Genomic DNA, 14622 nt, shown 5'->3' on the forward strand with positions numbered 1-14622 from the left:
AATTCATGACTCTCTTGTTTACATACTTCAATCGTTGCTCTATGCCGGCATTTATGCCTATTATTCTCTATAAAATTTATTGCTTCTCTTTGACTCAAATTGTAAACAAAAAAAATCCACAAATCAAACAGGTTCCAGTCATCAAATACATTTAAAATATCAACAGTCACCAGCTGTAACTATATTTTTGGTAAGCATAACCAATACTAAAGCCACAATCTCTCACATTTCCGTGTCTATCGTCTCAGTCTCTCCGCTCACTTCTTACCGTCAAGACGAAGATTTTTTTGTTCAGTTCCGCGCATTTTTGTGTTGCGTGTCAGTGCCAATAAATATTGGAATTTAAAGCCTTAAAGTCATGTCGCGGTTGACATGGATGCAAAAAAATTTTACCGATAATTATTCAAAAGATCCAGCACAGGCAGCAGCCCTACTTGATGCCATAAGTCAAAGGAATTTTAGTGACTTTCGGTACGCATTGGAGATCCTCAAATGTGATCCAAATTTAATTGATGCTGCGACTGGATTGAGTGTATTTCAAACTGTACTACAGACACCTGATTCGTCGGAATTTATAAGGTTGTGCATCAATAATGGAGCTAATTTCTATAAGGTAATTTACGTCACACAATTTTTGACTTCTTCTTTTGTTTGGACATTTTTTGGGGTTTTTATGAGTGTGTATAACACGACTTGACTTACCAGTTAACTAAACATTATAGCAACTGGCTGTTTGTTGAAATAATGGAAGTGAGAAAGTAAAATATTTAAAGAAATTTGATGGATGAATGATGTCAATGATGAGTGTGGATTGTTTGGTGTGTGATTGTTGACCTTTGTGATTTGTTGATGAAATGGGGTTAGAGATTGCGTAGACTGAGGACTAAGATTGAGGATTGAGGACTGAGGGTTAAGGATTAAGACTGGGGACTAAGACCGAAGAAACCAAAGTCACGAAGACACGAAGATACGAAGACAAAAAGACACGAAGACAATAAGACACGAAGACAATTAGACACGAAGACACGAAGACACGAAGACACAAAGACACGAAGACACGAAGACAATAAGACAATAAGACATGAAGACACGAAGGCACGAAGACACGAAGACACGAAGACACGAAGACACGAAGACACGAAGACACGAAGACACGAAGAACCGAAGACAAGAAGACACAAAGACAAGCCTTGATCACGAAGACCGACCTTGTCCTTGGTCCCAAGAATCCTAACTTAACCCAGATTCTATAGACCCCAGTGTCATACCTACCTCAAAATGTTCCTTATTCCCCACCATTTATGTCCCAAAATACCAACAATATCCATAAAAGTATTTAAACAATCATTCAGCACTTCTAGACTAAACAAATAAGTAGTTCACTTGATGTATTTCAAGCGCCAAAATAAATAAGAAAATGAACAAAAACATGCGTGTGAAAATCTGAATTCAGCTTTAGTTCCAACAACAATGTAGCAGAAACAAAAGATATTAATAGAAGTTTTATATCCAGAATGCATAATAACTTATTTAAATTCAATGATCAAAGCGAAGAATTTTTGTTCAATTTTTAATGGAATTTATTGAATTTTTGAGGGTTATTAAGAGAAATTGGGGGGAAGTGGGGGGAAGAGAGGGGATAAGGAGGGAAATGGAGGCATAGGGGAGGGGAAGGGACTGTGTTACATACTACAGAGTTCAGAAGTGTTTTTGGGGCATTGGTGAGCAACCTGAGTGTGTCTGCTATAGGATTGAGATCAGTGCTGGGTCAACCTGTGTGTCGCGGCACACTACACACTAGTATGACGTCCATAAATGTTTAGAAATACCATGAACCGTACGTATTGTACGGTTTTGATCAAGGTTTATCATCTATGAGTGCCACAAAATATAAAAGGTTGTCCACCCGTGCACAATAGTGATCAGAAAATGAAGTAGGAGTAAATCCACAATTTCAACCGTTACACAACTCCCGAACATTCCCTAATATGCATTAACGTATGGACATTGGCATTTAGAAAGTTAATTTTTGCAAGCAATAAAAAAATGTGAATGTGGAATCAAAAATGATGCCAAAAAATGTTATTTTCGGGGATTTCCTACATATGTTTATAGTGATGTCTTCCAATTTTATGTGAATCCCCGCCATATACAGCTAATGATTCAGCAAATGTAAATCTATCATTAAGAATGTGAATAACATATTGGTCAGCAAAGAAACTTACCATTTGCATTCTTTCTGCTTCTGATGTATGACTAATGGTGCTAATTGTCTCCACATGTATATGAAGTTGTTGTGATGTTGTTTATGCCAATCATTTTGGTAAACAATGGGGCAGTAATGGGGAAGCTATTGTTATGTCATGGCACATTTTGGTAGTTAGCGTTGACAGAAACTGTGCATAGCATGTGGATACACATGGCATGCGGATGCACTTGGCATAAGGTGTGCCGCAGAACATAGGTTGACCAACACTGCAATAGAATATTTAATTTTGTCATGCAAAATGGATGTATGTGTGTGTGTCTATTTTGTGGGTCATTTACAGTCAAATTGGACAATTTGATTAAAATTGAGGAAAGGAGACACGAAGGGCAAGGAGAGTAGGAAGGGCAGGTAAGGGGTGGATGAGGGTTTAAGCATTTTGTTGGGCGCAGAACACAACTTTGGATTCACTAATCAAATAAAGGCATCAGTAGACATAACTATCAATAATTATTACATTCCATAATCGCTTAATTTACAGCATTTATTAACCATTGACTATTACTTCCTCAATGCCTTATATACATTCATAATCAACTGTCTACATATATGTCTATTTTTACTGTTTATTAATTCTTGGAATGGATCATATAAAGTATAAGATTCACACATTTTACCACTTCTTCGTCTTCTTTTCTCTTGCTGCTTATTGATCTTCTTGCTTACAGTCAAGATTATTCATTATATTTTATTCTGAAGACATTTCGAGATGACTTTCGTATCCAAACAGGTTTTAAAAACTTTGATTGTAATTGATGCTGATGATTATTATATTTTTTTGGATTCTTTGGGATTTAGGGAGAGTTTGGAAGTTAGGTTATGGTGGAAATTTGAATTTTTGGACGTAAATTCCTTACCTGTTGCCAAAAACCTTTCTCACTATTCCAATTATGAAGTGTGAGACATATTCAACCATATTTACGTACTTCTCGATCAAGAGCGTTACGTAATAAATGAACGACCCCCACTGCACGCATCGTCAATTCATACACAACATAAACATTAATGACCTTCCGTCATTACCACGTGTTTACCTGTTTTTGTCTCTTGCGGTTCTTTCAAGGTTAATCGCTTCTTATTCTTTCTGTTTCTATTTATAACTGTTAATATTTGAAATATCTACATTGTTTTGATCAGTTATGAGCAACCTGCTTGTCGCGGCACTCTAGTACGTAGTTAAAAATGATTGGATATGCCATGAATTATATGTCGTGTGTGCTTTCGATCAACACTTACCAACGAAGTGTGCCGTTATATGAAAAAGGTTGCACACCTCTTGCTTAGAAGTTAATGACTTTTTGTGTTAGGAATTTCCCCAGAATGAATCAATGATTTATGTTAAAACTGGAATTATCGAGAGGAACAGCAGAATGTATGTCTTCGTGTTGTTGATAGAAGATTCTTACGTCTGTTGCTAATGACGTCTTAGTGACTTGGATGCTCTTTGTCTGTTAGATCAGATATTACTAACTTACTTACTTGCTTTCTGCAACCATGTTCCTATGTGGAGCTTAGATTACAAAAGGCTTTTCATCTGACTCTGTTGCTTTACTTACTTTGCCATGACCTTCCTAAGACGTCCCCTAAAGCTTAGTCCATTGCTGACTTCCATCTGCCAATTACCGAATAACAGTCACTGCCACATAGTTTGTACAAATTCTCTGCCCGCACGTTGAGCTGACATTCTTTCATCACTGTTCTACGCCAAGTAGCTTTTGGTCTAATAAACAGACAGACATATTGATGAATGGACATATAAGCATCCGAACACAAGGTCATGTAGTACATAGAGGACATGTAGACACTCAGATAATTCACAATCCTCTTTAAGTCACCCAAACCTAACCCAAAATTTCCCCATTTTCTAATTTCAGAAAAGTTCCAGCAACAGATATCCAATCCATTTCGTCATCAAGTCATTATGCGTTGGAAATTTGCGGACATTCCTAAAGAACTACGATCCATCAAAAGTGAACCTCAAATACAGTGGACAAAACTCACTTCACTGGCTGATCAGTTCGATGACAAATTCAAATTACAAAAAGTCCTGTGACTGCATAAAGATCCTCTTGGAACATGGCGCGAACCTTAATATGCCGAATAATTCCCTAAAAACGCCATTTTACATGCTGTTGAAGAAGCAGCCAGATATTAATGATGATGATAATTTAGTCGAATTTATCCTTAATAATTATGATGTTGACTTCTACACGTACAGGCACCATGAGATGCTGAAGATGATGGAAAGTCAGAATCCAACTTTTGAACTTCCGCGTAAGCCACGACAGTCAATATCCTTTGAATTCATGATGGAGCACATTGACAATCGGAATGAGCTTGATTTTGAGATTTATTTCAAGGCTTTTAAGGAAGAAAGCAACGACAAATTTACACAATATTGTCTGCGGCTATTGGAAGTTGCTGTGGCCAATGGTATGAGAGATACGGTTGAGTACTTGTTAGAACAGAAAGTTGATGTTAATGCAATGTCGACATGCGCAAAGTATTCAAAACCGCCTGCATTTATTGCTGCCAGTAGTGGATATTTTAGGATATTGGAACTGCTGCTTAAAAGGCCGGAGTTGAAGTTTTCGTACAGGAATGAGAATCAGAAGTTTACGCTGTTGCATGAGGTGAGGATTGTTTTTTTGCATCTTTATTTTTTGCGTCTTTTTTGCATCTTTAATTTTTTTTTTTCGTTTTTTTGCATCTTTCATTTTTTGCATCTTTTATTTTTTCCATATTTAATTTTCTGCATCTTTTATTTTTTGCATCTTTAATTTTTTGCATCTTTATTTGCATCCTTATTTTTTTGCATCTTTATTTGCAGCATTATTTTTTTGCATCTTTATTTTTTGCATCTTTATTTCCCTGCATCTTTTATATCTATTGCATCTTTATTTCTTTGCATCTTTAATTTTTTGCGTTTTTAATTTCTTTGCATCTTTTATTTCTTTTCATCTTTTTTTTTGCATCTTTAATTTCTTTGCATCTTTTATTTCTTTTCATCTTTTTTTTTTGCATCTTTAATTTTTTGCGTTTTTAATTTTTTGCATCTTTAATTTTTTTGCATCTTTAATTTTTCGCATCTTCTTCCCTTCCAGGTCTGCCAGAACTTTGCCAACAAACTCAAAGAAAATCGCAACATCAACTTCCAAAAATGCTTCGACATGATCCTAAAAGACAACAGATGCGAGGTCAATGCCGAGGATGACATAGGATGCAGTCCACTCCATTACACCGTCAAATACCGTAATGATGCAGCAACAATAGCCCTGCTCAAGCGTGGTGCCTTCATAAATGAGGAAAGTATCTTCGGCAAGACACCAATCGATGAGATCTCAAAGTCGACACTTGAGGCCTTTTTGGATGAATGTATATCCACTCGTGACAAGAAGCTTAATGACATCCACATTGACTACAACTTCCTGATTACACCAAATCGGAACCGATTTCAAGACAGTGCTGACAAGTATGGATTTTGTAAGGAAATTTCACCGCTTAAAAGAATCACTGAAAATGAGGAACTGAAGAGTCTCGTGACACATCCAGTGCTGTCTTCCTTCCTGTTCCTTAAATGGTCAAAGTTGAGCTTCCTGTTCTACACAAACTTGATATTATTTTCAATTTTTATGTCCACATTCATAAGCTTCATAGTCTTATGTCAGTCAGTTCCACACGAGGACCGAGCAGCACATCCAACCTTCAACATCTTCAGAGTCCTGTCCTATGTCCAACTGATAATCCTCATGATACGTGAATTCCTTCAATGCTTCCTCAGTTATCGTCATTACTTTACAAGTCCAATGAATTGGTTCGAGATTGCCTTAATCATATTGGCATGGATTGTCTTCCTGTTTAGTGAGCAGTTCACACATCAAAATCAAAGGATTCTACGTGCTGTGCTGATTCTGTTCTCTGCCTTTGAGTTCCTACAAATTATTGGAACTCTTCCCGTGCTGTCTGTCTCAACGCACATGGTCATGCTCAAAAGAGTCTCAATCACGTTCCTTAAATCCATCACATTATACTCAATTTTACTGCTGTCCTTTGGATTGTGCTTCTTTATGCTGTTTGGTGAGAGTCATAAGGAACATGATGACTCGATGATATTGCCATCGACAATGGATATGGATGAGTCTAATGATACCATGAGGATTGTTAATGATGTTCCGGACATTCCAGAGGGTCAAAGTGACTTTGCTAGTTTTAGGTATCCTGGAATAGCTATTGTGAGGGTGTTTGTGATGTTGACAGGTAAGATCCAAACCAAACCCACTTTGGACCCTAATCAGACCCTTGAGTCCCCTCTATTGACCCTAATCAGACCCTTGTCTACCCTCTTTGGCCCTTAATCAGACTCTTGTGTTCCCTTGTCTCCCCTCTTTGAACCCTAACCAAACCCCATGTCCTCTTTTTGGACCCAGACCCAACACTTTATCCCTTCTTTGGCTTCCAACTAAACCTAAATTCATTGCTTCATTATGGTCCCATACCAAACTCCTTACCGCTCTTTGGAATCGACCCTCTCCCAATTTTTGGATCCTACCCCTCTCCCCACCATTATACCCTCTGTAAAATGCCTGATTAGGGTGTAGTCAACGTACATTCAATTCTAAATCACATCAATTTGTTTCCTTACTTCCAGGTGAATTTGATGCAACAGATCTCGACCTTAATTCCAGTGCCTACTGCATAATCTTCACCCTATTCGTCTTCCTTGTCACAATTGTGCTGTTCAATCTCCTAAATGCCTTAGCTGTAAGTGACACAGCAGAAATCAGGAAGAAGGGTGAACTTATTGACTTAATACAGCGAATTGAGGTGCTGGAAAGTTATGAAAAAATCATCTTTAATGAGCAGTCGACGAACAGCTGGTTGGGACCAAAACTTCGTTCCTTTATATCACTATTTCCACTGACAATTCCGCATGGGAAAATTATCATTCGAGCAAGTAAAAATAATGAAATTTTGACATTTAAGCCATCGACAAAAATGGGACCGAACCTTAGTCGGGACCTTGAAAGCAGTGACTGCGTTGAGTTTCATGAAATCACCAAGAAGTCATTCCGTAAGTTGCACCTTAATGAGGATATACTGTCAAAATTACAAAAATATTCAACAATGAGTCCGGAAATTATGAAGCAGATTAATATGATTATATCCGAAAGGGATGAAAGGAAGAACAAGGCAGCACAGGACAGGAAGATGAGAGATGACATTGAGAATATTAAAATTCAAATGGAAATCCAGTTGAGGTTGATTAATGAAATATTGTCTAAACAATTAAATGAATAAATAAATCTTAAGCATTATTAAGCATGTAAATGGCTTTTTTTGTGTCTGGTCTGTTGATTCCAGAGACAATTTTCTTAAAGATCGAGGAAATATGTCCATAGCATGCTTGAAGAACCCAACCTTATCAGCTTGAGGCAATGCAATTAATAATCCATGGAATCAAATCCTTTACTTACTTACTTCCTTGTCTGGGATGCACTAAGGCCCATTGCCGCGCGTTGGGAATGCTAAATGACAGCTCTATCCTTCTGCCAGTTCGGGATATTGATAAACTCTAGGGTCTTTATTAACATATCCAATCCAGGAACTTCATTCTCTTAGACATCCAGCAAATATGATCATAACATGATCTGGAGCATGACCTGATTGCAATACCCTATTGTACCAATCAATCAATAACCTATTGTACCTTTAGAACAACATTTTACATACCCGGAAACAAAAGACGTATAAATGTCTGGAAATACAGTCAATTATACCAATTTACTTTAGATTGAGGCTGGATATCATAGAGTCTGGCCTGATACAGAGTCATGCTGCCCTGGGACTGGCTTTTTAGGTATTTCTATGGCATTTGCAATTGATATCTGAATTACTCGATAGCTCTGTACATTCCAGGGACACAAGTACGTCATAAGATCTGACGAAAATTGCTTAAGGTTCATGGCACTTCCAAAAAATTGTTGCCCTACATGTAGGTGGCCCTACATTATGTACCAAATACGTACTATTAGTAGGAGTAGGTAAAGGAGAATATCAAAAAACCAGTCCTAGGATCTTTGGTCATGTAAGACCAATTCTCTACCATTTAAGACATTGATGTACTAAACTGCAGGTCTTCCATCGGAAGCAGGACATGATCCATGAATCACAGTTGATCTATACAGCCAGTTAAGGAAGTGAATTAGCAAAAATTCATAAATTATAGCATTTAATCGTAGTTTTCAGCCACTGAATCAATTTATGAGCCAATAACTCAATGGTACGGGGCTAATGCTTCAAATCCAAGCTCTCTATGATGTCTGGTTCCTGAAATTACATATGCTGCTGAAACTGTCTTAAAAATCACCAAAAAACTGTGCCTTAAATTCGTTAAAATTTCACATTTTATTAATCAATAAATAACTTAACATCCTCACTGTATCGCCCTGACTTCCTCCTTTTCAACCTTAATTTCTATAAAATTGTCATTTTCCATTGAACTTTCATCCTTAATTTCGTTGTTCCTGACTGGTTCCTTTCCATCATGATAATGCCTCAAATGACTTTTATATCCTGACTTGGTCTGCAGCACAACATTACATACTTTACACTCAAATGTCTTCATGTCCATAATTTTAAGCTTAATCTTCCTTTTTCTTGTCTTTGACTGTAAAATTTCATTCCTTTTTTCGTGCATCTCCTCGTGCCTCCTCAATGTCTGCTTGCTGTCCGACGCGTACTCACAATATTGACATTTCAGGTTCCTCTCACGCTTCTTTGCATGAAGTCTCTTCATGTGCCTGTCAATATGCTCAAATGACTTGTTACAAATCGTACACAAAAAGTCATCAGGATTCTCGTGCATGTTCAGGTGCATCTGCAGCCTTGAATTTTCAGCAAATTTACGTCCACAAATGTTACATGGAAATTTCATATTGTGCCTCATCATGTGCCTTATTATGTTATCCTTTGTCTTGAATGCTTTTGGACATTGTGGACATTGGTGGGTCTTCTCATTTGTGTGCCTGTACTTCATATGATAATACATGGCATGTGGCTTTAAACTTTTACCGCAAATTTCACAGTCGATCTTTGCAGCATGTGTCAATTCGTGCTGCTTAAAGCTTCGTTCATATGAAAATCCTTTACCGCATATTTTACAGTTGAATGGCATCGTCAGCATGTGTTCCTTCATATGCCAAATTATTGAATATTTGGACTTGAAGACTTTGTCACAATTGTCACATTCGAGGCGGATTTCCTTCCGTTTTTTGGTGATTTTTGGGTCGTAGTTGATGAGTTCGTGGTCGGAGTCAGCTGGGAGGGATTCATGCTTGATGTCAGGCACTTGTGGAGCTGTTTGAGGCTGTTTTTTTGGTTTTTTGGGGATATTTGTGGAATTTTTTGAGATTTTTAGTTTGAGCTGCTTTGTGTTGTTGCTGTCGAGGATGAAGGAGCTTTGAAGGGTTTGTGGGGTTGGTTCTGACTTGATGGTGGGATTTTGTGGGCTTTTAAGGTTGTTTGTAGCTTTTTGTGGGGTTTTCAGGCTGTTTGATGCAATTTTTGATGGTGATGTTTGGGATTTTTGGATTGGAATCTTTGAGGAGTCGGAATTTAGGGTTTGCTGCTCATTTGGATGGAAAAATTGAGAGATTTTGGGATTTTTTGATGTTTTCTTGAATATTGATGGGTTTGAGGCTGATTTCTTGGATATTGATGGATTTGAGGCTGATTTTGTAGGTTTTTTGATGGATTTAGGACCAATTTTAGGTCCTTTTGTGGGTTTAACTAGTAAATTGTCCTCAATTTCCCCAAAATCATCAGAATTCAACCTAAAATCGTCAATTTGTTCCTCAATTTTGATGTCAATTTTCCTACTTTTTTGAATTTTGTTCAAATTTTTGTCCAATTTAACGGCATTTTTGACTGACTTTTGGACCTTTTTTGCTGGCTTCATTTTAGTCATCACTTTTAAATTCTCAATATTCTTAGGCTTTCTTCCTCTTTTGGCTCCTTTCTTACTCCCCAGCTGATCAGCATTAAATCCTTGTGTGACTGATGCGATTTTTAAGAAATTTTGACTTTCTTCCTCAATTTTTACAGCATTTACAAAGCTTGTGTCCTTTTGATCCTCAATTTCCATACAAAAATGCTCTTCTGGTTCTGATTTGAAGGTTTGGTCAACAGATTCGGGAACATAGAAATTTTGGACAATGACGGGCTGATCATGGATTGGTTCCATTTCTTGTTTGATGTCAATGATGTTGAAGTAGTTCATGGGATTGTTCGATGCCATGTTTCGATGTTTTTATATTATCTTTGCTGCATAAAATTTGTGATGAATTTGTTTTAGCGAATAACTGAAATAGAAAAATGATGGAGATTAGTGGATGGAATATCATAAATTGTAGGATTTAGCTCGAATCATTCATCAATTTAGAGGTTTCTTGAACTTATTTGAAGAATTTCAAATTGACCCAAAGACCACAAATCGGTTGTTCGATCAAAAATCCAGTCCCACGTCGACATGACTCTGACTTGACCTAGACTCTGTTCTAATCGGGAACTGGAGTCACAAAGACCCGTTTTTCTTAACTACCCGTAAAGCAATAATCAATTAAGCTATCCAAAATCCGACTAGTGAGACCCTGATTTCGTGCTTTATTCGATTTAATGCTGATATCAAGTCAGTTAACGTCAACCTAGCTCTCAATTTGGAATCGATTAACCAACTTGTTGTGTTATTTGGGTGACTTATAATCTCCAATTTTGTGAATTAAATTTATGTCTACTTACATTCTTAGTTGCAATTACAGCTGAATTACTAAATAACTCTAGACAAACGTCCTCAAAATAGTTCGAAATCTAATTTTGTAGTTGATTTTTCTTGATTTTCTGAGTTTTCCTTCTTAATTCAATATATCTTGTTATTTCTTTTGATGTCTTAAATCGATTGTGCAATTTTATTTTAAAATCTCAATTTAAATGACTCCAAAAAGTTTTGAAATTCTAAATTTTCAATTTTAAAAACTTTTTTTTTGAGATATATTTACAAATTTAAACAATAACATAAACAATTCTCAGTTTGTGGAAATTTCATACGCCTTGGTAAGTTGAGATTGAGAATAAATTAATTTGAATGTTGAAAGCGCTTCAAACTGAAATATTAAGGATTTATTTAAGGATGTCAGAATCATGATGATCAATTTGGATTACTTCTGTATGGAAATAGGATATCACAGACATATCAGTCTGATGATTTCACTTACTTTACTTACTTCGTAAGTACTTTACTTTACTAAAATTCAAAGCCATGTTTATCTTTATTATTCTAATTAATTTATTTATTCCTTATTAAGTTCAATAATGATCAAAAAAATTTCAGTAATTATAAATAAAGTATAGAGTCATTTACTTATGGATTGGGACATGAATTATCGGTATTAAAATGCATTTGGCACTAGAATTCAAACAATCAAGGATCATATCATCCTCATTGTCTGTTGGGGATATTTATGTAGTCAAACCTAGAACTCAAATTCGATAGAGATAGTAATGCACTTGGCACCAGTAATTGGCAAGCGGTTACCAGCTTCAGATGCAAATTATGGCAGGCTATGGATCACAATTAATCTGTATGGCCAGCAAAATGAGTAAGTAAGAGCTTGAAGTCAGCTAAACTTCCTCTGGTCAAGCTTGTTCGTAACATATTAATCATTCTAAATGTTTTGGTCATAAGCAATCAATTTCCAAGGGATTGACTACATCCCTAAACCCTGATGCTCAGCACAAGTACCAAATACATGTTAATACCAATATTCATCCAACCCTCATCTCATGATGTCCACTTTTTAACATAAGCCATACACTCGGAAGTCATACAACGTCGAAAATTGCCAGAAATCAAGCCACAGACTAACTCGTCTCTAGCTACAGATCAGATCCATTGAAATCTAATTTTCTGTCAGAGTCAAGTCAGCCTGTTCCTTAATTTTTTTGGCAATTTCGTCGTCATATGTTTCCCTGGATCTATGACTCTAGAAATCAAATAATATCTTTAAAATCTCCATCTAAATAATCCTACGAGTTCAATGTATCGCGACATTTTCCAAGCTTCTTTCCCATAATTCCAATGTGTAGCGTCAATTGTCCTTGATTCTTGAATGTTTTGTTGCAATATTGACAGTCAAAATTCTCGACGACAACTGGCTTGTAGACTAGAATGATGAGGAATGGATTAAAGCATGTTACAGGAACTAAAGTCAGTAAACTTACCATGAACCTCCTCCTTATGCTTACTCAAAAAGAATCTCGTCTTAAACACCCGTTCACATTCATCACAATCATATCCTTCACGTGGATGAAATGTCGCAATATGATGCCTTAATGCACCCGGTGACTTGAATCGATTCAGGCATACTTTACATTGATAATTTCTAGCATCAATGTGCCTATACTTCATATGATATTCAAGTGCTGTCCTTTTAAGTTCCTTATGACATATTTCACATGTTGTTACGTCTGTTTTTAAGGCATGAGTCAACCGATGCTGATTATAGCTACGAAGATATTGAAAGCACTTCCCGCATTGATTACAGACATATTTTGATGTTGATGGTTCTGGATGTTCTGGCTGGAGATCCACAATATTTGCGTATGCTGATGGATCGTCTATTTCCGTTATCACATATTCGGCATTCTCATCGTCATTGTCATCTTGTGGATCTTCCATATACTCATAATCCACATCAGGTTCAACTTTAATATTCTGTGGCTCATCATCGTACTCAATTGCATCTAATGGATCAGCATCAGCTTCAACTAACTCATATTGCTCTTCCGTTGCTTCCGTTTCGTCCTCGTACACGACATCATCAAGACTAAATGTTTGTATTGATGATTGTGATGCTTTTGCCATTTATGGATGTTGATTTTGGATTGGAAATTTGAAAAATAATTTTTAACTTTCACTGTGGATGGTCTTTATGGTAAACAATATTGTGGTGCTGGCTTTTTGGACCCCTTGGGGGGACTTTTTCCTACGCCTTGGATTTGACTGTAATTAATTTTAATTAAATCTTGATGATTTTGAGAGATTGATGCTGATGAATTGAGGATTTAATAGAATTAATGAGTATTTAATGACAATTGTCAATTAAGTTTGCCAAATTAGGTGCTATCAGGTACTCCTGAGTATACAGAGGTACTGGATGCGATAGATTGCAATGTTATTGTTTACGTTTAGCGGCGTTGAGATCAAGTTTTGGAATTTTGAGAGTTTTTGAAGCTAATTTAATAAAGAAACTGGAATTTTGAAGAGATTAGCTAACATTTGGTTGTTGGAAGCAGTACTGACAGCATTGGATATTAGAATTTGAAGGAATATCTCAGGAAATAGACAAAATGGTGAGTTAAATGACTTATACTGACTTGATAGAGCCTATTACTCCCTAATCTCTTTAATTCCTGAATCTTACTCAATAATCCACTAACAATGCATCTCATTTCCCTTATTTTACAGTCCGTAACCCTCCACACAGACCTTGGTGACATCAAACTTGAAGTTTTCTGCGAGGACACACCAAAAGCAGCTGAAAATTTCCTCGCATTATGCGCATCCGACTACTACAATGGCTGTGTATTTATCAGAAATATTAAAGGATTCATCGTCCAAACTGGAGATCCAACAAACACCGGAAAAGGCGGAAAGTCCATTTGGGGTGAAAAGTTTGAGGATGAATTTAAGGACAATTTAAGGCACAATGAGCGTGGAATGGTGTCATTTGCAAATAGTGGACCGAATAGTAATCAGTCACAGTTTTTCTTTACTTATTCATCGCAGCCAGCACTGGACTTGAAGTATACATTATTTGCTAAAGTTATTGATGGATTTGATGTGCTGGATGAGCTTGAGAAACTTACGGTGAATCCAAAAACATATCGACCGTTGGTGGAAAAGAGAATTAATCATGTGACTATACATGCGAATCCTTTAGCCAATCTTTAGATTAAGGAAGGTTGATGTGTGTAATTTTTTTAAGAATTTTTAAATAAATATTTTTGATTAAAATAAGAAGAATTGATGAATTTTTTTGTTTATTGTCAAATTTTGGATTCGTCTAGTTCAACAAGGTGTTCCTTAAACCCTGCTGTGTTTAGGCACCACTTGGTGTTAAGCTGCGACCAAAGCTCGAAGTTGACTTGGATTTTGTATGGAGTCGATTCGATCAGAGTCATTAATCTAATGACTCTAAAGGTCTGCACATGACGTGCATTTCCATAGAATTTTTATTGCGCACAGCTTAGACAGCACTGGAATAATTCTCAACTGCTCTCCAAGTTACCCTAGATACAGA

General features: G+C 36.6%; 4 protein-coding genes across 4 annotated transcripts; 2 read left to right on the forward strand and 2 right to left on the reverse strand.

Moving 5' to 3' along the window:
* Positions 1-261: 261 nt before the first annotated feature.
* Positions 262-7594, forward strand: LOC139091309 (transient receptor potential cation channel protein painless-like). The gene is made up of 4 exons (XM_070641335.1): positions 262-613; positions 4141-4899; positions 5371-6523; positions 6915-7594. The coding sequence occupies exons 1-4, from the start codon at positions 359-361 to the stop codon at positions 7562-7564; spliced, it is 2817 nt and encodes a 938-aa protein (XP_070497436.1). The 5' UTR covers positions 262-358; the 3' UTR covers positions 7565-7594.
* A 1105-nt stretch (positions 7595-8699) lies between these two features.
* On the reverse strand, positions 8700-11172 carry LOC139089601 (zinc finger protein 23-like). Its single transcript, XM_070639184.1, has 2 exons — positions 11063-11172; positions 8700-10626 (listed from the first exon to the last, which is right to left on the reverse strand). The coding sequence occupies exon 2, from the start codon at positions 10560-10562 to the stop codon at positions 8700-8702; it is 1863 nt and encodes a 620-aa protein (XP_070495285.1). The 5' UTR covers positions 10563-10626; positions 11063-11172.
* A 452-nt stretch (positions 11173-11624) lies between these two features.
* On the reverse strand, positions 11625-13257 carry LOC139091439 (zinc finger protein 90-like). The gene is made up of 2 exons (XM_070641529.1): positions 12542-13257; positions 11625-12483 (listed from the first exon to the last, which is right to left on the reverse strand). The coding sequence occupies exons 1-2, from the start codon at positions 13182-13184 to the stop codon at positions 12347-12349; spliced, it is 780 nt and encodes a 259-aa protein (XP_070497630.1). The 5' UTR covers positions 13185-13257; the 3' UTR covers positions 11625-12346.
* Positions 13258-13516: 259 nt separating this feature from the next.
* LOC139091454 (peptidyl-prolyl cis-trans isomerase-like 3) lies at positions 13517-14273 on the forward strand. Its single transcript, XM_070641553.1, has 2 exons — positions 13517-13672; positions 13788-14273. The coding sequence occupies exons 1-2, from the start codon at positions 13670-13672 to the stop codon at positions 14271-14273; spliced, it is 489 nt and encodes a 162-aa protein (XP_070497654.1). The 5' UTR covers positions 13517-13669.
* The last annotated feature ends 349 nt before the right edge of the window (positions 14274-14622 follow it).

Source organism: Chironomus tepperi, unplaced genomic scaffold (assembly GCF_022539635.2).
Source record: "Chironomus tepperi strain 1889 unplaced genomic scaffold, CSIRO-AGI_Ctep_v1 contig_13, whole genome shotgun sequence".
NCBI lineage: Eukaryota > Metazoa > Arthropoda > Insecta > Diptera > Chironomidae > Chironomus > Chironomus tepperi.